The sequence below is a fragment of the Panthera uncia genome, chromosome B4 (assembly GCF_023721935.1).
Source record: "Panthera uncia isolate 11264 chromosome B4, Puncia_PCG_1.0, whole genome shotgun sequence".
NCBI classification, from domain to species: domain Eukaryota; kingdom Metazoa; phylum Chordata; class Mammalia; order Carnivora; family Felidae; genus Panthera; species Panthera uncia.
In genome coordinates, this window is record NC_064809.1 from 34,194,899 (window position 1) to 34,222,369 (window position 27,471).

General features: G+C 49.0%; 2 protein-coding genes across 4 annotated transcripts; one reads left to right on the plus strand and one right to left on the minus strand.

The window, feature by feature from the left end:
• Positions 1-348: 348 nt before the first annotated feature.
• On the minus strand, positions 349-26,012 carry IL17RA (interleukin 17 receptor A). Of its 3 annotated transcripts, XM_049627015.1 has the most exons (13): positions 25,744-26,012; positions 15,517-15,541; positions 14,642-14,788; positions 13,709-13,821; positions 12,212-12,338; positions 10,587-10,634; positions 10,321-10,484; positions 9,534-9,617; positions 9,084-9,168; positions 8,256-8,267; positions 7,886-7,987; positions 5,906-5,944; positions 349-5,309 (listed from the first exon to the last, which is right to left on the minus strand). In XM_049627015.1, exons 1-13 carry the CDS (start codon positions 25,885-25,887, stop codon positions 3,811-3,813), a joined length of 2,589 nt encoding a protein of 862 aa, XP_049482972.1. In that variant the 5' UTR covers positions 25,888-26,012; the 3' UTR covers positions 349-3,810. The 3 variants fall into 3 exon arrangements, with proteins under 3 accessions (XP_049482972.1, XP_049482973.1, XP_049482974.1); XM_049627016.1 differs by lacking the exon at positions 8,256-8,267 and having other exon boundaries at positions 25,744-26,011; XM_049627017.1 differs by lacking the exons at positions 15,517-15,541; positions 25,744-26,012 and adding an exon at positions 15,317-15,498.
• LOC125919783 (uncharacterized) lies at positions 25,886-27,471 on the plus strand. The gene is made up of 3 exons (XM_049626648.1): positions 25,886-25,979; positions 26,021-26,275; positions 26,434-27,471. The coding sequence occupies exons 1-3, from the start codon at positions 25,886-25,888 to the stop codon at positions 26,958-26,960; spliced, it is 876 nt and encodes a 291-aa protein (XP_049482605.1). The 3' UTR covers positions 26,961-27,471.

A 27,471-nucleotide genomic window follows, 5' to 3' on the forward strand; every position in this document is an offset into this window, starting at 1 on the left:
CAAGTGATTCACATGCACGTTCCAGCCACTCCTCACAAGACCTCTATGAGGTAGGAGCCCCTGCTGCACATCCTGCAGCCGGAGACCTAAGGAGGATTACTTGGTAAGCCACATGGCTGGCAAGCAGCAGAGCCAGGGTTCCAGATTTGGGTTAACCTTGGGCTAACCAGCCCTTGGGTTGCCTCTTTTTAAAGAACCTCTCGGGCACCTGGGTGGCTCAGTGAGTTAAGCATCTGATTTGCGCTCAGGTCATGATCTTATGGTTCAGGAGTTCGAGTCCTGCATCGGGTGAGCATGAGCCCTGCTTCAGGTGAGCCCTGCTTCTCTCTCTGCCCCTCACTCACTTGCGCCACCCCCCCCCCAAAAAAAAAATTCTCTCTCCCTTTCTCTGCCCTTCCCCTGTTCTCCGTAAATAAGTAACTTAAAAAAAAAAAAATCTCTTTCCCCAGCTCCCTGGCTTGAGACCCACAGCTGGAGCTGGAATACCAGCTCTGCTTTAATCCAAGCTCATGCATACTTGGGCCCTTACTTTCTTGCACAGCCTGAAGCAGCCGGTGTCTTGTGGCCCTTAACTGACAGGTCTTTTCAGGAAACGCTGGGGCAGAATGGCACCTGGCACTGCCCTTGTGTATTTGGGATGGGAGCACACCAACTGCAAAGCTAAAGGACACAGGATTAAAACTTTCCACTGCATTGTAAGTACATCTTCCTCTCCCTTATGCCTTATTTAATATTCAAAGATAAGCAGAAAATCAGTAAAATCCATCATAGCCCGCCATGCAGAGATCCCAGCTCAAACTGCTGAATGGATGTTTAAGTGACTAACAATTCCCTGAAAGCCTGGACACCTTCCTGAGGTCCTTCCTAAGCAGAAAAGAAAAACTGGTTTGGAAGCTGAGTTGGAAAGCACTGTATTGAACAATGTCTACATCACCATTTAATCATCCCTACCGCCTTTTTTTTTTAAAAAAAAAAACTAGGAACAAGACAGCAGGCAAGTCCACTTGGAAGTTGGAAGCTGGCCTGGTGCAAGCATGCAGACTTGGGCCGGACACCAGTCACAGCTACTCCACTGCAGGCTTCGGTCGTATATTGACTGTGGGTCCTCCCACCCACTTGAGCCACTTCTGCACTCTATTTAGGAGAGGGCCTGAGTGGTAGGAAAGTCACAGCTTGGAGGACATCTGTTCTTGGAATGGTGTTTCTGGGTGAAGTAGGATTTTATTAGCCATGTTTCAGAATAGTATGAAAAGAAAGGCATGGCTTTATTTATACATGCTCTTGAAGCTCTTGGCATTTGGCTGACAGCAGACACCACAGGTTGACAGAATTTCCAGCATTTATGCTGGAAAGACCAGTATGAGACTGGGGCTTTAGGGTAGGACAGGGAACAGGGGAGGAGCCAGGGAAGAACATTAAAGAAAGGGTGAAGCCTGGGGACTTCATGATTCCACTTACTTGTTATGTCCAAAATGGAGAAATCTATAGAGGGATGAGGAATTTAGGGAGGTTGGGATGAGGATTAAGGAGTGCTAGATTTCTTTTGGGGGTAAGAAAAATGTTCTAAACTTGATTATGCTGATGGTTGCTGAAGTCTGAACTCTTAAAAGCCACTGAACTGCATGGGGGCAGCTGTGAATGGTATGGTATGTGCATCGTATCTCAACAAAGCTGTTAGGAAGAAAAGTAGCAGCCCTGGAGATAAACAGGACTTAGTGAACAATGCTAATTGAGGACATTTTAGCCTCAGAGGCCAGCAAAGCTAGAATTCAAGGTTTGTGGGGAATGCAACTCAAATGGGAATGTCTTCTGGGCACCAGCACTACACTGGCTAGGGCCATTCTGCCACCACAGAGAGCCCTGGCTCCAGCAAGGAAGAGCCCATGGTGGTATTCCACACTCTGCACATTTAATGCTTCCTAGAAGCTGGGAAAACACCACAGGCTGGTAGGCATCTGGACCCAGCTTATTGGAGGAGAGATGGAGCCTGAGAGGCTGGCAGCTGGGAGAACTCAGTTCCTTTTCTCCCTTCTCTCTTAGTCTGTTAGGGCTGCTTTAACAGAACACCATAGGCTGGGCTGCTTATAAATGCAGAAATTTATTTCTCACAGTTCTAGAGGTTGGCAAGTCCAAGATCAAGGAGCTGGCAGATTGGATGTCTGGTGAGAGCATGCTTCCTGGTTCACAAACCATCTCGCTGTGCCCTCACGTGGCAGAAGGGAGGAAGTCTGGGGCTCCATCCACGTGACCTCATCACCTGTCCCTCCACAACCGTCACACTGGGGATTAGGTGTCAATGTAAGTATTCTGGAGGTGCACAGACACCTTATCTGGTCCTGCTGTCAGGCTGTGTACGGGCCACACTCTGTCTGGGACTTAGGCCTGATGCCCCTGCCACTATGAGGTGAAATCGCACCACTGGAAAGGACTCTACAGCTAGGAACTCTTGACCCATAGTAACATGGAACTCAAAGTACCCAGAATTCTAACCAGAGTTAACACATTTATTCATTATTGATAATCTCCCTTTTGTGCACACATATGCATGGGTGTGGCATACACACAGGTAACCTGAGATACTTGGTTTCCCATTATGTGCCAGAATCCTCACCCCTTCACTGAAGCTTAGAGCTGTGTCTCCATTCCAGGGGCAGATGGCATCCCATTGTGCTTGCCCGGACCCCAGAGGGACAAAGCCTTCAGTTTCTCCAAAGGAAGCACTTTCAGGAACCACTTCTTCAAACACTGGGCCTTAGCATCTCTCTTCTTTGAACCAACTCAGACTTTTAAAGACAGAGTGGTACACTTCCCTCTCTCCTCAAAGAGGCCTGCTTCTGCCAGCCCTCTAACTCCTGCCCTGCCCCCCTCTGCCCACCCTGATGTGAGGTCCGTATCTCATACTCAGTCTTGGGTGCCCAGCTCTGGTGCTTCCTGTGCTCACGGGGGGCAAGAGGTGTGCGGATGGGGGGCTGCTGCCCAGGGGCCCGCCCATGCAGTCCCTAAAGACCCTGTCTTTGACTGAGTGCCAAAACAGGGGCTCAGGATTTCAGACTTTTCTCCCCATTGAATGCTGTTAGGTTTCACACCACACATTTCCATCCTGTCTCTTTCCAAAACTGAGCTGAGGTGGCTTTCAGGTATGTTTGGTCCTTAGCCTCCTTCTCTGCAGAGCAGCAGCTCCCCATATCAAAGGAATCCCAGGCCACAGGGCTGATGTCCCAAACCCCAGCCTGGCCCACATGCCTTCTCCAACTGGGGCTCTAGCTGCCTCTCCACCACCTCTCTTACTGCTCCAGCCCTCACCCCACCTGCTGCCTTCTGCAACCACAGTGTCTTGGCCCAGGTTTCCCTTCTTTGTATTTTCATAGCCCTGGGGAGACCTCTACTATGGCCTTACTTCGCTCATGATTATCCTGTTTGCTAATCTGTTGCTCTCACTAGATGTTAAGCCCCTCCGTGGCCGGGGCCAATATCTCCTGCAATTTACCTTTGTATCTCAGATGCCTGGCACATAAGAGGTGCAAAATAAATGCTGAAATGAATGAAAGAATTAATGAATGAATGAATGGTGGAGACTCAAGGACACTTTGTCACTAGCTCCTGGGAATGGGCTGTGGATTCTTGTGGGGAAGAGACATCATGACCAGAGGGTCAGAGAAAGAAAATTAAGGGGGATGCCCAGGGATCAAGAGGTTAACACTTCAAAGGCAAACATTTCACACACGGACATATGTATACATACAGACACTCATGTGCACACTTGTGTACATACATGCACCCTTCTCCCAACACTCGGGGTCTAAGGAGGCCCTATGGCATCTCAGGCTCCACACCGTCCCAGCCAGAATTCTTCTGAAGCTCTTGGAAGAAAAGTTGCCGCTGGAGGCTTCTCAGGCTCTCTACGTCCTCAGGCGAGAGCTGCTTGGCCGACCTCCCCAGGTCCTGCTTTTCTCCCTCCTCCTCCATTTCCAGGAGTCCTTCAGGGGGCTGCGGGGAGCTCCTGGAGATGTAGCCCTGGTCGGACTGCACTGACTGTCGCTGCCCATCCTCACAGGGAGCGTACAGGTCTTTGAGGGCTGCTGCGGCGCTCTCCCAGCCCTCCTGGTCCTGGCGGCCCAGACTCTGTTGGAAGAGTGAGAACATCAGGCCTTCGAGCTGTTCCCTCACGTCTTCCGGGAGGTGGTTGGGCGATGCCCTAGGCGTGCTGCAGAGGGGCAGGTCCTCTGAGTCCACGGGGAAGAGGATGCTGTTCCGCCGAGGGCCGTGGCCCTCCAACAGCGGCCAGGCCTCATCTCCCTCTACCACGGCCAAGCGGCTGGCTGTGCTGCTCCCGGTGGCTTGAGGGACAGGCTGCACTGCCTGAATTGGAGGCGCCTCCTCCACAGGGAGCACCTCTGTCTGGAGCGTCAGGGCTGCCGGCTCTCCCTGGGGCTGAACTTGAGGTTCCAGCCGGGACATTCCCCTTCCTTCCTCACAGACGCGCAGATTGAGCACCAGGCAGCCCTCGGAGGCAGGTTCCTGCACCAGGGGCTTTTGCTTGATGATCCCTCCTCCCGGTGGCAGCAGCGGCTCTTCAAACACCTCTTCATCCAGGGATGGGAGGTCCTGGTCCTCTGCGGAGCAAAGGTTCTCGCGCTCGAACCAGTCAGGGCACTGAGCCTGCCACTCCCGGAACCTCTCCACGGCCTCCTTCAGCAGCCAGCCACTGGGGCTCCGCAGGTAGTTCTCACCCGTGAGCTCCCCAACGCGGTGCATCCGGCCGGGTTCAAACATCTCCAGGTCCTGGATTCGGAAGTAAACTTCCTCAAATTTGTCCATGAGTGGGTACCTGGGAGTGATGTTGAAGAGGTCAGGAATATCACTCTCACTGCTGATGTCACGGAAGTAGCAGACAATGTAGGTGCCGAAGCAGGCTGGCTTCTTAAAGTCTGGCAGGATCATGTTCATGGCCGCTGTGAAGAGGTCACCCCCGGGCTTCCAGCAGTCACACCGAAGCTGGACAGCAGGCTCCTCCCAGCCGAGGATGGCCTGCCACTTGGCACGGGTGCCTCGGGAGCACAGGATGATGATCTTGGAGTTGGTCTCTACCATTTCCTGCTTCTGGCGGCCCACCCAGGTCATGATCCCCACCTCTGAGATGACCTGCTCCTGCAGCAGGTCAAGGGCCACTTCGGTGCCACAGACGGTGAGCAGGAACTGGGCGAACTTTAGGACCACATCCACGTAGAGGGGGTGGTCAGCTGAGTAGACGATCCAGACCTTCCTGGGCTTCAGGGGTGGGGGTGTCAGGCTGCTCTTGGGCAGGACATCTGAGGGAAACAAGGAAAACCAGGCCCACAGGTTCAGGTGTGCATCTGCAATGATCCTCAAACCACAGGCCAGGGGCAGAACTCCTAATGGGTCAGGCCAGGAGCACCCTAGACCAGGAAGAGATTGGTTCCCTAGCCGAGGTAATGCAACTGAGGTCTCAGAATAAGCCAATGTTACTATTTCGCCCATTTTGGCTGCCTGAAAAGAATCACAATTTGACCCCTTCTGGGACAGTGAATTTCTTAAGATTCCTATCTGACCTTTAGCCGATACTTTAAAAAGAAAAAGAGACACAAAGGTCTGCCTATGGAATACAAATATCTGTTATAGGTAGGACCTCTTTTTATAAAAGATGGCCCCTTCCCTTCCTTCTTTGTCCAAGTGATTTAAAAAATGTTATCTTAGCTTTGCTATTTGAGGTCCCCTCTGTGTGGTGGTACTAGGAAGCAGGTCCTCTTACGGGGAGGTCTCCTGAAGGAGCTCAGGAGTTAAAATGCAGAAGGGAACCCACCCATGTCTCTCAAGAGAACCCTCCATCAAGCCTTTGACAGCAAAACACACCAAACAGAGGCCACCCACACCAGGAAATACTGACCTGTACATTTGGTGTCATTCCCGTATTTTTCACGAGACCCTGAAAGAAACAAAAATACACTGGAGCAGCTCTTTTGGAAGAGAAATAGGGACCAATTCACAAGGGCACCTGATGGCATGCTGTCCCACCCCTGACACAGAGCAAATGATAAGGGAGGGCAGTTATTAGATGCTTCAGGGCCTTTGCAGGACCCTGTGCTGTGTGGAGTCGCTCAGGTGTGAATCCCAGGTCAGCCATGAACAGCTGTGAGATCTGGGAAAGTTACCCATGCCTCAGAAACTCAGTTTCTTCCTCTGTAAAATGGGTCTGTGTGGCACAGATTAAATGAGACTGTATATGTGAAGTGTCTGGCACACTGAACATAGTCAGCAGGGGTCACAAGCACTTGGCAGCACTGACCCAGCAGGGACTCTCAGAGCGGTGACTGGGAGTTCCACCCACGTCCCTCATTGTAGCCCTGGTTCCTCTCCTCTCCACAGCTGGGCTGCTTCTGAGAAACACCCCACTGCAGGGAAAGCCTCTTCCTCAGAAGTGTCCTTGCCAGAGGCTTACAACACATCTCCAGAAGTAGCCCCCACCAGGCCGGTTTACAACATTTCCTCCTAGTATTTTTGAGGTGAGGAAGAGAAACAACATTCTTAAGCAACTGTTCCCCCCGAGCTACAAAGAGGGAAGCTGTGGTGCAGGAGTCGGCTCCCCAGTGACATGGCAGGGTGAACGGAACCCCCGACGGCCAAGGAAGACATGCAGAACCTTCATTTCAATCCCTACCTTTTGGGCCCTTTCCCAGAACTACCAAAAGATAGTCAAATGAGTGAACCTTCCTTCATGTCTTCTTCTTCATGTGTTCTTTCCTGTCAGTGTGGCGTGGGGCACTTCAGTAAAAGGTCAGAAGTGCAACAACAGAAATGAAGCAAAAGCCTCTCTGGCGTCTGCAGGGAGCTTTACAGTTTATAAAGTGTTCGCAGAGATGTTAACTTATTTGACCCTCCCAATAATCCTGTGGAGAAGAGCTCTCTCACTGGGTCTTCCAGTGCCTGGTCTGGCGTTCTTCCCATCACACAATAAATAATAATTAATAAAACCTACTCCTGACGAGACTTGAATGTGTGGAAACAGCTCCCAGACTACTGAAGGAAGGGCCCGGGCCCAAGGCGGAGGGGGCAGGGAAAGGCTGAGCCCCTAGGCTAAAGGCCCTTGTTCTCTCCTGCTCAGAACTTGGCCAGATCATTCAATCCTCACACACCCCTGAGGGGGAGGTGTTATCCCATTTTACAGAAGAGAAGATCAAATCTAGGGTTTGTTAAGCAATTTGCCTATGCCTGCAAAGCAGGGAGGCAGAGCTGGGACCCACACCTGTACGTTCTGGGTCTACCCGGAGCCTTCTTTTCACACCATGCTGCCCCTTCACCATTCTCCCTGACCTAGTTTGTACAAGTCTGGGGGCTGCAGGATGGAGTCATTCAGGTTCTCCCACCTGCCTGGCTGATCATGTCTGATGCAGGGAAATTCTACCCTAGCTCCTTCCATCCAGTTTGTTTTAATGGTATTAATTTTAGTAGCAATAAATATAATTATGGCTAACATATGTTGAGCAAATATGTGCCAGGCTCTATGCTAAGAATTCATATATAAACATTATTTCATGTCATCCTTATATTTGTTTTACGATGTGGGTACCTTTATAAATTCCACTTTATAAAAGAGGAACCTGAGGCTCAGAGAATTAAGTAATTTGCCCAGGTAGTAAGTGGTGGAGCTGGTATTTGAGCCCAGGGCAGCCTTCCTGCAGGCTGAGTTCTTGACAACTGAGCTTGGTGTGGCCTAAAAGAGGCAAGTTCTGTTCTTCAGGCTGGGGTTGAAGGGTGCCCTCCTAGTACAGCCTTACAGAGACTGCAGCAGAAAGAAGGGGACATAGGAATAAAGAGAGGAACAGAGGGGAAAACCCCATGACCCACCCCCACAGCCCCTGCTCCTTACTGGGTAGCCTCCAGGTCATGCAGATGATCAGCAGGATGACGGAACCCACCAGCAGGATGGAGATGCCCGTGATGAACCCGTACACCCACAGGGGTATATAGTCTGTGGTAAGCAGAACAGCATGAGTGATGTAGCAGAGGGGGTCTGCTATGCCAGCCCTGAGCTCCCCCAGCCCCCGGGCCCAGCCCCTGGGCTGTCCACTCTGGCCTGCACCATGACACGGTGATGATCTCCACCCCTGGGCTGGCCTCTTGGTTCAGCCTTGTCTGCCTGGCTCCATCCAAGGCTCAGTCAGGGACGTCTCACGTGGCCCCTGGGGAATGGCCCCTGCGGACTCCTACAGCGCTACGGGAAGGAGAGTGGGGCTTACCTGCGATTGAGACTGCAGTGAGAACAAAGGGAAAACAGTATTCTTAGTTATTAGCAGTGACCACAAGAACCATCACTGCCCCCACTGAGGGCCTGGCAGTGACCTCGGCCCTGCACTAGCACTCCAAATGCCCGGTAAACTGAGTGAAAACATCCATATGGAACACCCAAGTTGTTGGTCTATTAAGAGATGACCCAACTCTCAACCGGGAGGCTAGGTTCTCCTCCAGGCCAATGCAAGGTCTGCTGCTTTCTGGTCTGCATTTGGCTGTAGCCACATGCTAGGGGGTGGGTGGCTTCTGAGTGGGAGGTTGGCAGCGGTGCAGGGGGAGGGAACAGGCTGCCAAGTTTCTGGCCCTCGGGCCAGAAGCCGAAGCTCCGGTACTTCCTTGGTGTGTGATCTTGGACAAGTTACTGAACATCTCTGTGCCTCTATTTCCTCATCTATGAACCTGCGGAAGGGACCTTCTGCTTCACAGTATGAAGAGTCACAATTTGTGAGGACTGAAAGTGGACATGGTAAAACACTTCATTCAGTACATGGTCCATAACTGTAACTCTCTGACAGTAACAATTCCTGTTTTTTTCAGTCTCAAAAGTTGAAGATCAGAAAGGTTAAGTATTTTGCCCACGGCTACATAGCTAATGAAAGGCAGTCAGGAGTCCAACCCAGGAGTGTCTTTAGAGCCCCACATTGCAGGCCTGAGTAACTCTAAGTAAAATTAAACTCCGCCCCCACCCTTAGAACCAGGTCAGGGTTCAGCTCAAGGTGTTGACTTCATTCACACTCACCCCCTAAAATGTCCCAGAGCAGCCATAAACTTCCTACCTGGAGGATCTGGAATTTCCGGGCAGGGTACAGTTATGGAGTGTCTGAGGCAGTCATTTAGACAGCTACTGAAGAAGGGCTGGATCTGTGAGAGCAGAGGAGAGAGGGATCCTGAGATGCTGGGGAGACTTGGGGTCCTCTACTAATGCTTTCTCGCCAGCAGGCTATTTGAGAACACACACCTGGCTGGCTGCTCCAGGACCTCCCTGTGCTGTCAGACAGATCGCCCATCAGCTACAGGGGCCAAAGAAGCCCGGCCAGGTGAATCTGGGAGAAAGGGCTGGGGAAGGTGGACATGATGCCTCACCAGGCAGGGAGGCCCAGTGAGGCACGGTGCCAGGTCCTCAGAGAGAACACGAGTCCCTGAGCCGCCCTCCTTTACTAGTCTGCCCTTCTAGGAGTACTACCTGTGCATGTGCTCCCACACCTGTGCACACTACACTCACTCACCTGTACTCGGTGGCGGCAGCACCAATTAGAATCTGACAGGGTGAGCGTGACATTGGACCGCTGGCGGGAGTCCTGGTACGCAGGCTGTAGGGAGAGGAGAGGACGGGTGAGAAAGTGCTGCAGGTGGCTGCTGAGAATGCTGGCATTGCTGTCCACTGTGCCCTACAGGAAGGCCACACACACAAATGCTTCTTGGGTTTCTGTTCCAGGAAAGGCTATGTTTCCCTAGGGCAACTGGTTCATTGTTAATTCGTGAACACATCTAGTAACTGGAATTTCTCTTTGCTTTGGCTGCTGGCATCGTGGGGACAATCTGTGTTCCTAACCAACGGCCTGACACACATTTTCAGTAGTAACTGCACCCTGGTTCCATCTTACTTCCTCATTTTTATTTCCCCTTTGTCTTAATACCCACATTTAAAAATATTCAGATCCTTTTTGGAATAGGTGGAAAACAACAACAACAACAAAAAGAACAGAGGACACTGTGGGGAAGGAAGAACTAAAAGGACGGGGGAGGTGAGCAGGGCAGAGATCAATGACATTTCTATCAACTGCAGAATCAACTAGAAGAGACAAAGGAAAGATCAACTATAGAACTGACTCTATGTCAACCACGTATCAGAAGGAAAGAAAAAAAACAGATGCGCAGGATTGGGGTTGACTAAGCATGGTACTGAGCGCTGGGCTTCTGGCAAAGGTTCTGTCCTGACAGTGGAGGGAGACTTGAGGCTGAGGGAGGCAGCATGGTACTACACTGGAGGGGTCAGGACAGTGGCAACATTACCTCGGGCACCATCAGTGTGTGCTGGAAGCAGCTGTGGTTCTCCGTGTGTGGAAAACTGGTCAGCAGGATCTGGTAATGGGTAGATTCATTCCACAGGGTGAAGCTCACCCACAGCTGGCGGGCCTCCAGGGTCTCCACGGTGATGTTGGGGTCCCACAGGCTGCCTGCTCAGGGCGCAGACACAGGCTGGGAGTGAGGGGAGGGCATGCGTGCGTGTGTATGCTCCTGGGCAAAGCTCCCCCAGCAAGACTGCCAGCTGTGGTTACCTGAGCCCACGCATGGTGTGATCATCTTCATCCTGGGGTCTTCGCAGCCTGTCAACCCAGAAAAAGGTGAAACAACTAAGCCTCTGCCTTAGAAAGTTTGCTCTTCCAGACACCCGACACCAGGGATAACAACCTGTTTCCTTCTGGGGAGCCTTTAAAGATGGGCCCTTCAAAGCCAGTTCCCAGACAGCACTGTTGCCACTAGCCAGAGGTCCCACAGAACTGGGGGCTGACCTGGTTGTCTCCTCCTTCCTCTCTCAGGGAACCTTCCAGACTCAACTGTACTCCTCCTGAGCTTGCTCTGAGTGACCCAAGAATCTCAGCCTACTCCGGATCCTCCTCCCACCTCCAGCTTTCTCTGTGGGTTGCCTCTGACTCTTGACAGGGGCAGAAACATTTTGTTCCTCCACAGCAGTGTTTCTTGAACTTTCCTGTGCATCATCATGGGTAGTTTCTGATTTAGTCCGGTCTGGGGTGGGTCTTGAAAATTTGTACTTTTAACAAGCTCTCAGGTAATTTGATGCCACTGGCCCAGGGATTGCCTTGAGGACCACTGCTTCAGAAACATCTTCCTAACCTCCCTTCCCCAATGGCATTGACTGTATCATTTTCACTTTGGTTTAAGAAGACATGTGATAGGTATGAATCGCTGTAGACTGATAGTCACTGAGTCTACTGCAGGAACAAGCGAGGGGACTGGGGGGATTCACACATTTGACAAGCACTTACTGAGCACCCAATCTGTGCCAGGCACTGTTTTAGACAGTGGTGAATAAGATAGAGTCCCTGCCCTCTGGAGAGCACATTCCAGTAGAAAAGACCAATGAAAACAAACAGCATAATGTAACATCACAAATATATGGCGATAGTATGTCAGGGAGTGATGGGTAACATGAGGAAAAATAAAGCAGGGTAAGCAGATTGTGTGTGTGTGTGTGTGTGTGTGTGTGTGTGTGTGTGTGCATGTGCCCATGTGGAGTGCTCTAGGAATGGAGAAGACTGTCATCATCCTTAACAAGCACTTCCTGATGACCTACTATATGCAAGGCACTGTGTGGTTCTGGAGATTGCGCAGACCCTGAGCAAGCCCCAGACCCTGTCCTCAAGGGGACTGGGTTTCCATATGTAGTTGGCTTTGAACAATGAGAAATGTTGTAGGTTGTGGCTGAGATTCTGGGGAGGACAGAGAAATAGATGGTGCACACACATTAAAGGTTTAGATGATAAACCCAGCAGTCTTCTTAGGCAGGATGGATTAGTGGGGGAAGAGGAGATGGTATCACACATGGGATGGTGGTGGATAAATGCAGGTAGGATGTGGGGTAAAAAGTGAAGAATCAGGTGGGGACAAGTGGGGAATGAAAAGGAAAAAGGTGCAGAGCAAGGTGACGAGAGCTGGAACCAGACTAGAAGCAGGAGTTAAAACTCTCTCAAGAGTGGCTTGTCCTTCTGACCCTTCCTGGGCAGGAGCTCCCCAACTGTGGCATCTGTTTATTCCATAGGTATCACATGCTGTAATGGCAGTCACAGTCCAGCTGAGCAAGGAGGCTGATGTCTGAGCCACCTGCTGGTTTCTTCTCCAAGAGCTGAGTGGTGAAGGGAATGGCTTGGGAGGGCGCTCTTACCAGGTACGGGAAAGTTCCTGGACTGGTGGTTTGGGTCACCATCAGGGATGGGTTTGGGCAGGTGGTGAACAGTCACCTCATACTCCTGGCCAGGTTCTACCACAAAGTGGCTGAAGGTAAAATGCCACTGAAAAGAGGGAGGAAGGGGAGGTTGGAAAGGTCACATACACACTTCTCACCGAAAGAACTCCAAGCCCACCCGCCCTCAAAAGATCAGTGAAATGGGAGAAGAAAACAACCACCAAAGCAAGATCCCAAATCAGAGGGAGGCATTTCTTTGTTCTTTGTTTCCTCTGGTCTTTGCTGCCTATTTTAAAAAAGTCTGGCCCCTCATCAGTAGACTGTAGTGTCATATGCCAGAGAATCTGGGGAAAGCCAAAATAGTCCTCCTCCATTGTGAGCCCTCTCAAACTCCAGAACTACAGCGTAAGGGAGCCAGGGAGCTGAGCCAGAGGACTTGGGGCTATTGGGAGAGCTAGCACACAAGAGGCAGTTCTATGCCTTTGCCTATTTTGGGCTTTTCATATGAATGGAATCATTCAATATGTGAAAAAACAAAAAACAAAAAAACCAAGAGGCAGCTAAACACCATTTGTTAAATGACTCTTCCTCCTTAAGGGAAAACCAGGGATCTCTTGAGAATGCTCTGGAGCAGGAAAGTGCAGAGGGAGGGTTACAGATCCCCACTGAGTCTGCATCTGTAGGCACCTTTGTTGTACAGGTAATAGAAGGTGTGCAGATATTTTTTTTCTGGATGGTGCAGATGATGTGCATTGATTCCACCTCTCATTCTAACTATCCTGGTGGTGGACAGAGGTTGGTGGTGCGGGGGCGGTTTGCTTCTAACTTGATCTAGGCACGTGGTCCTCACCATCCACCTGGCAGTCAAGTTTGAGGGTCCTAATTACATACAGGAGAAGGGATCTGTCTTGGCTGCTTGTGGTTGTGGGGGATCTGCAAACAGGTACTTTTGCAGATTTCAACCAGCAGTTTGCACACTGGAGCTTGCACCAGAATCACTGGGCAGGCTTGTTCAACACCGATTGCTGGGCCCCGCCCTTACAGTTTGATTCTGGAAGTCTGGAGTGGGGCCCTGGATTCTGCATTTCTGACTGGTTCCCAGGTCATGCGGATGCCTCCAAGGACCATACTTTAAGCAAACTAAATGAGAATGAACATTTTACCATCGGGCAGTGAGCAGCCAAATAAACAGAAACCGCTGCAGAACTCACTGGCTTGTGCCCCAGCCACAGTGGTTCTCTAGGCTGGGCAAAGCTGTTTCTTCCTGGAGGCAGGCCCCAGGTTAATCCGGTTACAAAGAAAGAGAGCAGGAGGTGGGGCCGTGGAAGTCCTTCCCATTCAACTCTCTTTAAAATGAACATCTAGTTACAGTTGGAAGCAAAAGCCGGGTGGGTATGTCTGGGAAGTCTTCGGAAACATGTTCTGTTCCTCACTGTCACCAGAGGAACACAATTCACTCTGGAGCCGGACACTTACCCGCTTATGATGATGCTTCAGTCTGGTCAGAAACTCAAACTTGACACACAAACGTTCATTGGTGTTCAGCTGCAGGACAGACAACTCTGCACCCTCCAGGTAGAGGATGCTGGCTGCAGGCCAGAGGGAGGAGAGGAGACAAACAGATGTAGATCAACAAACACAAACCGCGGGGTGTGGTGCTTCCCCATCTGTTATGCTTACTCACTCTTAAAAGAAAATCTGCACATTGTACCTAACCCTCCACTTCCTGTTACTTTTTGCTCGCTCTTGGGCCTGAGTTAGCCTCCTGCCTTGCTGACACTTACCTCCCAGCTGGGCAAGGACAAATGAAACTTTATACTGGGCTAGAGGCAAAGGCTGTGCAAATTTGTGTTCTGTCATACAACTCTCTATCCCTGGAGAAGGTTTTTTGGGGGAAGGGTGTTGTTTTAAAAAATGCCAACTCCTAGGAGCGGCCGGCTGGCTCAGTCAGAAGAGAATGTGACTGTTGATCTTGGTTGGGGTTGTGAGTTTGAGCCCCATGTTGGGTATAGCAGAGGTTACCAAAAAAAAAAAAAAAAAAAAGCCAGCCCCTAAATTAAGAGGAAAAGCAGGCTGGCAAATGTGTTACCATTTTCCAATAAATATTTGGTACTGCAGTCAGAGAATTAACCATTTGACTTCCTTTTCCAGGGTGATAAGGATTTTAGGCTGAAGGAAGGATGGTGGGTTGAGAAGATACCATCATTGGTTAATATCTAAAATGCTGAAAAAGTATTCATGTATTGCATGAAATGATGGAGCCTTTCAGCATGAAATCTGGGCCCTCATATCTGAGCACAGGACTGGGAACCCAATTCTGAGTCTGGTGGGAGAGCTGTATGGTCTAGTCTGTGGATTCACCTGGAAGTAGGTAGAATCTCCCAGGCAGAATCTGACATGCCCACTCACCATCTGTCTGCAGGGTCCATCTGATGCCAGCTACAGGCAGTAGGTCTCCATGCTGGGTCTGGACAAAGTCCAGGTGGACCTGGACATCCTTTGGGGATGAAGGGGTCAGATTTCGAAGGTGGATCCAGCTGTCATCCAGGCAGGTACCTGGAGCCAGAAAAAGCAAAAATTAGAGACCTCCATGTTCTGCAAGAACCTGAAGAAACTGCAAAAGAATGAGGCATGCAGGCAAGATGCGCCAGCAGTGGCTCCAAAGAGCTAGATCTTAAACGCTCAGGGGCCTGCGACCCTCCGCTGGGTTCTTGGCTTCACCACACTGCCCCCACCCCTTTCCAGCTTGTCTGGGTCGCTGCAAATCTCTGAAGTCTAAAGGGCATGTTAAGAGAGAAGACAAAGCATGAAACTTGGTTTTGAGATAAAGCAGTGAAATGAGAGCACAGGAAGGATGGGGTAGTGATAAAAGTTGATTCATTTTATATGCCAGGGGTCTCTAATTAGCACAGACACTGGAAGTATGTGCCTCCTTCTTGAAATAAAACACAAAACAGGACCAACACCACAGATGTCTCTCGCCTGACACTGACAAGCTCTGGCAAATCAAATCGTATTATAGATATACCAGGGCAGCACCCCAGATAATATTTTCAAAACCCAAATGACAATTCTGATTCTCACTTTTGGACTTTTGCATAATGGATATTCTTGACAGGAAGCACAGGTACACACATCCTGGATTCCCAAGGGCACCTCCTGCTGAGGGCTGTAACCCTTATCCCAAAACAAAGTGGACTGGCAGCACTCTTGTCGGAGATCAGCATGGGGTTAGCATTTTATTAACAAGGCAATGACAAGACGAACAAAAACAGATGACTTACTATTCTTGACTACGCAGTTTAGACCCTGTGGAAAAAAAGAAGGAGGTAATTACAGCTGTGAAAGAATGGTAGTTCACCAGCCAGGCTCCCCATGCTTCCCTTGGCTCCTTCTCATGGATAAAATGTACACAGCCCCCCATTCCCACTTCAGGCCGCTCTTGGGGCAGGGAACCATATTCTCCTCACACTTCCCTTATCCTGCCCTCCTATCCTTGGATAGGAGAAACAGGATGGCAGTGGGTACAGTGGCTGGCAAAACAGAAAGGGCATTTTTTGAGTAACTGGTAACAGCCAGGAACTTCCCAATTTTAAAAGACACTGGGAGGGTTCTCTTGGGGCACCCTGCTGAAAAGGCCTCTAAATACCCAGCAACTTCCCATCTCCCATCTGGATAACAGTGCTGTAAGAGGAGGGAACAGAAACTATATCCCTCGTTACAGGATCAGTTATGGAAAATTCACCAAGTCTCTACAAGCTCCTTTAGGTGCCAGATCCTGTTCTGGGTGACTTAGATATATTATTTCACTAACCCTCGTACACATATGATTAAGTATTGCCCTCTGCCCTGTTTTATAGATCAGAAGACCTAAGTACAGATATTACCTTATGTCACTTCCCACTTGGCAATCTGTGTTAACTCTCTAACCCAGAGGAGCTCTGGGGAGCCGGATTTAGAAGCCCCAATTACAAACAATCGGAGATGTGATTACTGGGCTTGAGTTTGGCCAGCTGACTCTACTTTGGAAGACACACACACATCCCTGGAGCTCAGCCACCTTCCCACCACTTACCAGCTAAGTGACTTTAGGCAAGATATCAAACATTGCCAGGCCTTGATTTCTTCAACTGTAAAATCAGAATACCCATAACACTAACTTCACAGCATTGTTGAAAATCAAATGACACAAATATAAAGATCATGGGGCAGGGGGTGGGCTGGTGGTGATGGTGGTGTAGGTTTAAGGAAGCCACTTACTTTCCACTTCTAATATATCTCTATTACAAAAAATTTCAAACAGCAGAAATGTATTTGTGTATTAATGATGCAATTAAATAAAGTAATACAGTGCTCCTGGACTGTTAAACAGGCAGCTTACTAGAAGCCCTAAGAAAATCGTTATGAGGAATTTTGTTGGCTGTAGTGCCCAGCGAACTATGTCATTGCCTGCTAAATGAGACAATATTTGTCCAGTGTTGGGCACATAATAGTTGCTCTTTAATTACTGGCTGCCCTTCCTTGGAGCTTGGCATATAGTAAGCACTCAAAAAATAGAAGGTATTATTATTATTACAGTGATCTCCATGTATTCGGATTTGGCAGTGGAGCAAAGGAAGAACTCAGGCACAGGTGTTTCTAGTTATCTAAACTGGCAAAATGGACCAATCATGGCTTGTGAGACAGAAAGTTGGATGTTGAAGCAGATCAGAAATACGATTTTCGATTTTCGGGACAACACCGAGATTTGGTATATGTGTGTAAATAGGGTGTTGGGGTCAGCACCCACCTTTTTCTGTAAAGGGAGCAGAGACCTCCTAGGTGGCTCAGTTAGTTAAGCATTGGACTCTTGATTTTGGCTCAGGTTAGGATCTCATGGGTTCCTGAGTCTGAGCGCTGCATCAGGCTCTATGCAGAGCCTGCCTGGGATTCTTTCTCTCTTTCTCTTTCTCTCTCTCTCTCTCTGCCCATCTCCCCCTACCCGGCCCCTGCTTGTGCTGGCACATGCACTATCTCTCTCTCTCTCAAAATAAACTTAAAAAAAAAAAAAAAAAAGCAGAGAGACAGGGCTAAAGATGGGAGGGGTAAGATACTGTGCCACCAGGGTTCACTCATAAAGTGGATACAGGGATGATATACTTGAGCATGCTCCAGGATTGACTTCAAGCACACCATTTCATCCATACCTGGGCATCTGGGACACCAGTTCATGAGCCCATGGGGTCCAGATTTTCTGTAGCCTGTCCACCTCCTGGTGATGAATTATCATTACCCAGGGCCATCAAAACCCTGCTAGGCTCTCCTCACATATTCAACAAAATCTACTAGCTGTCTGCTCACTCTAGTGTCACTCTGTTTCCTGGCTGGTGAGGAGATTACCTCCCAAGCACAAGCTCATTTCTCCGTCCACCGGAAACTCCTAGGACCAGGGTATAGCTGAAATCAAGAGTCAGATGCTTAACTGACTGAGCCACCCAGGTGCCCCTAATTTATCAAGTTTTAGAATTATCTTTGTGCTATCTTTAAAAATTGGGTAACTTACCCTTTTGTTCTGTGGTATTGAATGCCCATCAATAGGGAATGGCTGAATAATGTGAGATCTAGTTTAAATCTCACTATCCATCAAGACAAATGGTTGGATAGACTGCTCTCCACTATGGAATATTATGTAAATACTAAAGAGAATTAGTTACATAGAAATCTACTGACCTGGAGTGATGGCTAAGATGTGTTGATGAGTGAGAAGAATAAGTTGCAAAGAACTTTTTATCATATGACCCAATTTTCTATAGAAACAAGTGATGAAAAAACCCTTCCCATATATTTACATGTGTTTGAATATGATTGTATGAGCATATGAAAATATGTGGACAGATATATAGCAGGCTGTTAACACATTGGCTACTGTAAAGGGATGGAAGCAGAAGAGATGGAGAGAGGGAAGATAAAGGGGAAAAGATTTAAACAGAAGAAAAAAATGTGCATATAAGTGAAATATAGAAAATAGAAATATAGAAAAATAAATTCCATTAGAGGTTGTGGCATGTTGATCATGTACATATATCTTTTCCCCTTCCCCGAACCATATGAAAATTCTAGGAAAGGGAAAATTTTATAAATTTTCAAGGACAAAGAGGAAACACCAGTGGACAAAAGAGGTGAATACATTTTTAAAAGCCAAAGAGGAAGGAGGAGTAGACAACTGGCTCAGGCCAAGTGGAGGAACTTGCATCTGAGTTCCTTGCTGCAGAAGGGAATGAGACAAGAAAGAAGCCAATGGCTCATCAGAATCTTTTAAAGAACCAGGTCTTAAAGGTATCAGGTATCTGGGGAGGTAGTATAAACAAAGGAACTGAAGGGGGTGTGGTAAAGTGGTAAAGGTCTACATAGAGAATGTTGGGAACTTCAGCCTCTTTTTCCCTGCTCTGATTTCAGAATGCTGGCAGCCAACCCCTGGGAAAGGACCTCCAGATGCTGACATTAAAGAGTCCACTGATAGACAGGGCAAGTTCATCATTAGCCTGACCCACTATATTAAAGTCTGATGACCAATAAGCCCTATCTTTTTTTTTTTTTTTTTTTTTTAATTTTTTTTTTCAACGTTTTTTATTTATTTTTGGGACAGAGAGAGACAGAGCATGAATGGGGGAGGGGCAGAGAGAGAGGGAGACACAGAATCGGAAACAGGCTCCAGGCTCCGAGCCATCAGCCCAGAGCCTGACGCGGGGCTCGAACTCACGGACCGTGAGATCGTGACCTGGCTGAAGTCGGACGCTTAACCGACTGCGCCACCCAGGCGCCCCCCCAATAAGCCCTATCTACACAGAGTATGTAATCAGCTTTTTAGGACCTCATTCTTTTTTTTTTTTTTTTTTTTTAAATTTTTTTTCGTTTTTTTTTTTTTGAGACAGAGAGAGACACAGCATGAACGGGGGAGGGGCAGAGAGAGAGGGAGACACAGAATCGGAAGCAGGCTCCAGGCTCTGAGCCATCAGCCCAGAGCCCGATGCGGGGCTCGAACTCACGGACCGTGAGATCGTGACCCGGGCTGAAGTCGGACGCTTAACCGACTGAGCCACCCAGGCGCCCCAGGACCTCATTCTTTAAAAAAAATTTTTTTAATTAAGTTTTTCATTTTAATTCCAGTATAGTTAACATACAGTGTTATATTAGTTTCAGATGTACAACATCATGACTCAACACTTCCATACGTTACTCAGTGCTCATCATGATTAGGACCTCATTCTTAAAATATTCTCAGACAGCCAAAGAGTATCAGATACTTAAGAAGGGTTTCCTGTATGAGAAATAGATCAAAACATACAAATTAAAAAAAATACTCTTGAAGGGAATAAGACAATGGTAGGAACAGAATAAAATTAAAACTAACAAAATTATAATACCTTCAAAGAGATAAGAGAGGACATGGACAAGGACCGGATACTGTGGTAAAATGAGCAAGCTGGGAATAAAAATGAACCTCGGAAATAAAAAACTCCATAGAAGAGTTGGGCTACAAAATTCAGGAAATTTCTCTGAAAGTAGAATAAGCACAATCAGAAATCAGAGAAAATATGTGAATATTTAGGAATCAATTCAGGAAATCAAAGTATGATTAACTGGATTTCCCAAAGACTGTTATACTGGAAACAGAGGGGAAAAAATTAAAAAGCAAAAAAATCCACTCCAGAACTAAAGGATACATATTTCCAAATTAAAAACATTCATTGAATGGCCTGAAAAAAAGACCCAGACCGAGGCCCCACTTCATGAAACTTTTGGAATAGCAGGAATAAAAAAGAAGATCCTAAGTGTTTCCAGAGGGGGGAAAAATAGGTACCATACAGTCAGGAAGGCATTGGCTTTCTTAGCATCTGTACTGTTTGCCAGAAGGCAACAAATCAATGCCTTCAAAATTCTAAGGGAAAATTATCTTTAATCCATGATTTTTATACCCAGCCAAATTAATCAAAAAAGTGTGAGGGCATATATGTGTATATATTTCCCTCATATCCTTATGCATTTTCTTAGGAAACTGCAGGAGGATATGTTCCAGCAAAATGAGGTAGTTAAGCTCTGAGAAGGAAATCATAGGGTCCAGGACATGGGAACTGTAAACAGGACAGATTATCTAGTATGATAGTTGTGCCGTGGTGCAAGTCCAGGTCCAAGCTGGAGAATGTGGGGTTCCAGGAGGGAGTTCTTTGGGGGATGAGGAAATGAAATTGATGGGATATCTGATGTTTGGGGAAAACAGTGTATGACAAATCCGACAGAAAAAACTAGTTATATGGAAAATTATGGAAGATAAAGAATTAAAAGAAATATCATCTCACAGAGGAAAAGAAATTACACCAGGAAATAAATATAATCAAAGGGCACCTATTTGCCTCAGCAGTGAATATTACTTACTTGGTATAAACCCCATGGATTTCATTGAGATTGTGATGTAACTACAATGGGGATGCTGGGAGAAGCAGTGGGAGCAGAAGTATAAGAAATTTAAATTTTTATCTGTTATGAGTCAATAGGTAATATCTAAAATTGACAAGTCAAGAAAAAACAGTGTAAGTACATTTAGAAATGTGGAGGCAAATGCCAGAGGAAAAAAAAACACTAGGGGTACCTGGGGGGCTCAGTCAGCTGAACATCCAACTCTTCATTTCGACTTGGGTCATGATCTCATGACCCTGGGATCAAGCCCCACGTAAGGTTCTGTGCTAGCATGGAGTTTGCTTAAGATTTTCTCTCTCTCCCTCTGCCCCTCCCCTGCCCGTGCTTGTGTGCTCCCACAAGTGCATACATGCACTCTCTCTCTCTCTCTAAAATAAAAACAAAACAAAACAAAAAACTAAAAGAAGTATATGTGATCATCTCTGGAAAACAGTTTTAGGAAGTGCTGAGGGCTGGGACAGAGATCTGATGTTTTTGGTTTTAAAGGTCTTAGTATAATTTTAAAAGGATCACCATGATATTATACATGCTGCCAAATCAAGCATAGGATTACTACATATTACCTCGATAAGAATTAATTAAAAGACAGACTTCTATTCAGGACATTACTCCAAACAAAAGAAGGGATTAAACAGTGAGATAAACGGATGAAAACATTAATTTGTTTAGGGGAAGGAATAGAAGACTTTTTCCTTTTAATTTCCATGTAGAATTTCCTTTAGTGTGATGTCTTAAATGATGTAAAAAATGCATTCAGGCTCTTCTCTGAATGCTACTGAGACAGATCTTGTTGTATTCTCCTCCAACAAATCATCCCAAATTTCTTTACTTCAAATGCCCACTTTAAAAAAGATAGTTGGATCAGAATATTATTTATGAGCTACTTGCTTGTGAATGGCATTATGTTAGCCCTCCTGCAGAAATCTGAGAGAGAATGTTGGTGAGGAAGATGGCACTGGTAGCAGCTAACATTTACTGAGTTCTTCTTTTGTGCCAGGCATCATGCTAAGCACTTTATACACATATTTCATTTAATCTTTATAATAGTCCTATGAAGTAAGTGCCGTTATCCCATTTTAAAAAAATGTTTATTTATTTATTTTTGAGAGAGAGAGAGAGAGGCAGACAGAGAATCCCAAGCTGTCAGCACAGAGCCTGATGAAGGGCTTGAACTCACAAACTATAAGATCATGACCTGAGCGGAAACCAAAAGTTGGATGCTTAACTGCTTAACCAACTGAGCCACCCAGGCTCAGTCCCATTTTTACTGATGAAAAAACTGAGGCACAGAGAGGTCAGCTAAGTGGCCCAAGATCCCATAGAGCTAACACTCAAACCCATGTAGTTTTGCTCCAGAATCCTTGCTCATTTTTTTTTAAAGTTTATTTATTTTGAGAGAGACTGAGACAGCACGAGTTGGGGAGGGGCAGAAAGAGGGAGACAGAGAATCCCAAGCAGTCTCCACACTCAGCGCGGAGCCTGATTCAGGGCTTGAACCCACGAAACTGTGAAATCACGACCTGAGCAGGAACCAAGAGTCAGACATTTAACTGACTGAGCTACCCAGGCACCCCCAGAATCCATGCTCTTAATCACTGCTATACTGTCTAAATTGAAAAAAAAAAGGGGACACCTACAACAGGTAAGCCAGTATTCTCTATCCATAGTGGTGAAGATTAAAAGGAAGAAATTTATTTCACTGTGTTTAACTGTGTGCATGTAATGAACATTACCAAGTGCCTGGTAAAGAAAAGTGGGCTCTGAAGCCACATATTGCTCTGATTCTCAGTACAGCACTCACTAGCTGTGTGACCTTTGGCCACTAGCATGTAATCACGCAGCCTGGCAGGTTATTGTGAGTGTGGAATGAAGCTAGCATGTTAGCCCCAGGCAGGGTGCCTACCACAAAGCTACAGTTGAATGTTAGTGCCCTTGTACCTTCCAAAGCCACAGCCCATTGTAGTCTGTTGCTTTCACTCACTCACTCACTCACATATTATCACATGACCCTGTGAGGGGAGGATCTTTTATAGGCAAGAACATTGGTCCACAGCAGTGGAGTGGACCCAGGGCTACAGAGTGGGTGAGCAGGGAAGCTTGACCCAGAGACCATATACTCTGACCTGGTGTGTCCTCTTCCCTGCACGGTACTGCCATGTGCTTTTGGCTGCTGGCTGCTATGTGATATCACAGTACCGAGATGGAAGTCTCGCCGTGAGCAGTCAAAGCGAGGAGCTGGGTATGATGGTCAAGGAACCTGTTAACTGTGCTGGTTCCACTGCCAGCAGTGACCCTGACTGCTGGAATGCTTATACCATGTAAAAAACATCCACAGAACACAACTTTTTACGCCAGGAGTGGCCTGGCAACCAGAAGATAAGGGTTAAATCTAACAGTTTTTCTACCACAAGTCAAAACCACAAAGTGCTCAGGAAAAAAAAAGAAAAAAAAGAAAAAAAAGAATTTGTAACACAACATACATCCTGTCTCTAAAATCGTGTGTTAACACTCATACTGACCAAATCCAAGTCACTGTCTTTTCTTGAGGGCTTTCCTCTTGGCTAGCAGTCATGGCAAACCTGCGAGAAAGCCCAGGCAGGGGGAAGGGCCAACCAGCAGGCTGCCCAGGGAAATGCAATTACTTATGGTTTCTCCAGTATTGATTTTTGTGGGGAACTCAGAGTCATCTGGGTTTTGAGGTGCTAAACCCAGGAAGCCAGAAATAGTGCTATGCTTGGTGTCAGTTTACCCTTGCTTTTCCCGCAGAGCTAACCATTCATTCATTCATTCATTCATTCATTCAACTTTAATTCCACAAATATTTATCAAGCCCCCACGTCCTGTGCTTGCAGCACAGAACAGGTATGTAGAAGGCTCTACTCTGTCTTGGGAGAGGGTCACTGAGCGAGAACTCCAACCAGGCTTTGGATAGACATTTGTATTCTGGAAAGTGGTACACACTTTGTGATGGTTCATCCAGGTCTTTCATTATGGAAGTGAAGAAACCCAGGTGCAGGCCACCTACGTTCCCTAAGCTTGCAGAGATTCTAAAAGTGAAATCAGGATGTAAATTTAGGTGCTCTGAAGCCAAGTTTTTGTGGTGTCCCCTACCCTCACTATATTGCATTGTATCCACAAACACCAGTGGAGGCAGAGAAATCTGAAGGGTGTTGTTTCTTTCTTTTTAAAGAGACTAGTCGATGAAGCAGGGAAGCTGTTTGTTCATGGAGATGAGCGGTCTGTGAGCCAAGTGTCTATGTAGAGGCAAGATGGAGGGAAGGCAGAACACAGGAGATGGCAAACAAATTTGGCCGGTAAGTATCTGTCTCCAGCCCTGCTCCTGACTTTCAATAGCTTCCCACTGAGTGATTAAAATCAAACACTTAGTCTAGCTCTTATACCAGGCTATGATGGAGTCCCTACCTCCCTTTCTAGCTTCTTCTCTCACTTTCCTGCCACATTCTCTGGTGCAATCACACAGTTTATCCTGCTCACCCAAGGGCCTGGGCTCAGCCTCTGTCTACCACCTGGACAGCTCCCACTACCCCTCAGGGCTGCCCTAATGTCTTATCTGCCCTGAGGAACATCCCAGCCGGAAAGAGTTTTTCTTTCCTCTGGAATTCTGTACACTCCTGGTTGCACAAGGAGCCCTTGCTACAGGCTGCCTTGCACCATAGTTAGCACCTTCAAGCCTCTTCCCCATCCTAAATGATTTGAGTCCCTGCACATTAGGGTCCCAGGGGTGTTTCCTCATAGTTTCAGTTCAGAGCAACAGTATCTTGTATTTTGCAGACACCTGGCAAACGGCCATCAGAAAATGAACACGAATTCTCTAGGTACAACAGTTCTATACCAAGTCTGTGGGAAGGATCTGCTGAGCACATGTCCCCCACTTTGCCTAAAAGCGGGACTCACAAGGACATTTCCCAACATTATTCATATAAAAAAAATTCTTCTAAATCGTCACTCCCTCTCCACTCTCTTTTGGCAAATCCTCCATGACATTAGATAAGGAGAGTATCTTTGGTTGTTTCACATCCTCTGACTCAGATACTGGGTCAGAGGTGGTGGAGGGGAGGGAGCTGAGGAAACCAGAGAGAAAGTGGAGGAAAGAGACATTTCTGAGGGGAGAAGCTGTGGAGGTGAGCAAGGTGATCTGCTGTTTGTTTTTTTCCCCTTAAGATGGTCCTCTACAGAAGGCCACTACCCGACGGGTGGGTGTGTCACTTTCCGAGGGCACATTGGGGGTACTACTTGACGGGTCCGAACTGGATGAGGGTGGCGGCGGCGGTGGTGGAGCTGGAAGGGCGATGTCTTAATCCTCTCCCCAGTCCTTACGGCTTCTCGCCCTGGGGAGGTGTTGCCCAGCTGCCCGGAGCCAGCCGGCTGCATTCCGCACAACTGTCCCCGTCCCACCGCTCCGTCCCCTCGGCCCCCGCAGGCTGTCCGGCCTCGAGCACAGGGCTCTAGGACCGCTGGGTCCCTCCTGGGGACAGCGGGGCCGAGATCCGTTGGGGCCCCCAAGCTCCTCAGAGCCTCCCCCTAGTCAGGTTGCCGGGGGACTGGCGGGCTTCTTTGAGAGAAGCTCCCGAGGTCCGGACGGGTCTCCTGACCTCGGGTCCTGGCCCGCTCCGGCACCGCGGGGATTTGTAGGGAGCACGGCTTGGAGGCCATCGGGTCCAGTCCCCCACTCCTCCGAAGGGCTCCCCCCGCCTCCCTTTCTAACCGGCCTTGCCCAGCCTCTCCGGCCAGGCCCCGCGCCTCCCTCTCCTTCCCCGAACCGTGGGGCCCCGGCGGCGGCGGCGACGCTCCCGCCTCCCACACTGGACGCCGGGTCGGGTTGTGCAACACGCACCGCGCGAACTTCTCTCCCGCAAACTCCCTCTTCTCGGGTCCACCCCTCAACTCCCACCAATCCGAGTGTCCTCCGGAGCGCGCCCGCTCCGAGACCCCGAGCCTAGACTTCCCGCCGGCCCGGCCTGGGGCTCCTCGTCCGCTACCACCGCCTCTGTCCCTCACCCACGTCCCAGTAACCTCGGGGCGCGTCGGGGTCTCACCTGCTGGGAGCAGACCGGCGCCGGGTAATCCAGGAGCCGCGGGGAGGCGCGAACCGGGGCCAGCCCGCTCAGGAGCAGGGACAGCAGTAGCCGCCCCAGCAGGGGCCCCGGGACGACTGGTGGCCCGCGGCGCGGAGTCCCCATGGCCCCGCACTGTCGCGGAGAGCTCGCGACCCGGCGGCTGGGGCGCTGCGAGGGACCGGCCCTGGGCTCTCCCTTCCGCCGAGAAGCTCCGAGTAGGCTCGACTTCGCCTGCTTCCGGCTTCCAGCCGCCCAGGGGGCGGGCCGCCGAGGGGCGGGGCTCTGGCCCGACCAGCGCTCCGCTGGGTCCTCCTCCGGCCGTGCGTCCAGGTGCGCGCTCCTCCCCGCGCTCCCGGGGCCTGGGCTCGACTCCTGCGCGCCAGCTTCCTGCCGCCCCGCCCACCGCCTGTCCTAGCTCTCGGCTCCCGCCAGCTCGCAAATTTCATCTCCGCCCTTACCCGCCAGCGGTGGCGCCCGGCTTTAGCTCTTGCCCGCGTTGCCCGCGCCCCTGGTTAGTCTTCTCTGCGTTTTCTTCTCGGCTCCTGGACGTCAGGCCCCAGCTCGAGACTCCAAAGGAGTCCGATCGATTTCTTACTCCCTTCCCCTCTATTCCCACCCCTGGCAGCTCAGTTGTCTGGCTCTGTTCTGACTTTCCTTTCTTTTTCTCAGTCAGGGGCTGCTGCTGCCGCCTCCGACCCATTTCTCAGTTGGATTCCGGGGGAGGAAGTAGGAGCAGTCATTTCCCACACAGTTGGCGTCGACTCTGGGAGATTGAATTCTTGGGGGGCAGGCACCCGGTTTCGGACCATTCTGCGTGTTCACAACGCCGAAGACTTCCGTATTTCCCGAGACTTAACCCACGTCCGTTGGAGGACGGCCATCGCGACCACATGCTCCTTAGTCTCCCTCCTGATGACTCGTCCTCTGGAGGAGCGCTGACTGCATGCTTTCCTGTCCGGACTCCCCAGACTATCCAAGTTGGGCCGCATCTCCCTTCTCCTGACTCCTGCCACTGCCCGACCCGGCTCGTGGCTTCCAGCTTATGCCTCCCGGATTTCACCCTACCCGCTCCCGGCACATTTGCCTTTCTTAAACTGCATTTCGTATCCCCTTCCTGCGTTTCCCCTACACCCACCTCCCCCGCATTTCTCTCCTGGTCAACTCTAAACCCTGGCCTGGCCTGGCCTGGCCTTTGAAGCCCACGGAATCTAGACGCACTTAGCTTTTCCGTGTGTTTCCCACCCACGGACTGGAGCTCCCAAGTCTGGGTCGGTGGATTTTTTCATTGTCTGAAGCAGCCGCCATCCTTTTCTGCTGCTGAGGACCCCTGGCGATTATCTCTGTTAGCCCCGCACCCCCGAACAGACTGCTGCTCAATTAGGCCTCAAGCATCCTGCTCTCCGAACATCTTTACCCGTTTTTTTCTTTTTAATGATTATTTATTTTGAGAGAGAGAGAGAGAGAGAGAGAGAGAGCATGAGTGGGGGAGGGATGGAGAGAGAGAATCCCAAGCAGGCTGAATGCTCCAAGCTGTCCTGGGGCTTGATTTCAGCAACTGGGAGAACGTGATCTGAGCTGAAACCAAGAGCCCTGGATGCTTAACCAGGCGCCCCTTTACTTGTTCATTTCTGAAAGAATCTTGGAAAATTCTGCATCCTCTCACCCATTTTTCTAAATGTTTATGTTTGAGAGAGCGAGCGTGCGTGA

What these genes read in the sequence shown, in the direction of transcription:
- LOC125919783 (XM_049626648.1), top strand. Translation starts at nt 25,886, where the DNA reads ATGGCCCCGCACTGTCGCGGAGAGCTCGCGACCCGGCGGCTGGGGCGC. An exon ending in CTTCCGCCGAGAAGCTCCGA is followed by an intron (nt 25,980 to 26,020) that starts GTAGGCTCGACT and finishes CCAGCCGCCCAG; the next exon opens with GGGGCGGGCCGCCGAGGGGC. An exon ending in CCGCGTTGCCCGCGCCCCTG is followed by an intron (nt 26,276 to 26,433) that starts GTTAGTCTTCTC and finishes TCTTTTTCTCAG; the next exon opens with TCAGGGGCTGCTGCTGCCGC.
- IL17RA (XM_049627015.1), bottom strand. Translation starts at nt 25,887, where the DNA reads ATGGGGACTCCGCGCCGCGGGCCACCAGTCGTCCCGGGGCCCCTGCTG. An exon ending in CACACCATGCGTGGGCTCAG is followed by an intron (nt 10,485 to 10,586) that starts GTAACCACAGCT and finishes CGCCCTGAGCAG; the next exon opens with GCAGCCTGTGGGACCCCAAC. An exon ending in GAATGACACCAAATGTACAG is followed by an intron (nt 5,310 to 5,905) that starts GTCAGTATTTCC and finishes TGTTTCCCTCAG; the next exon opens with ATGTCCTGCCCAAGAGCAGC.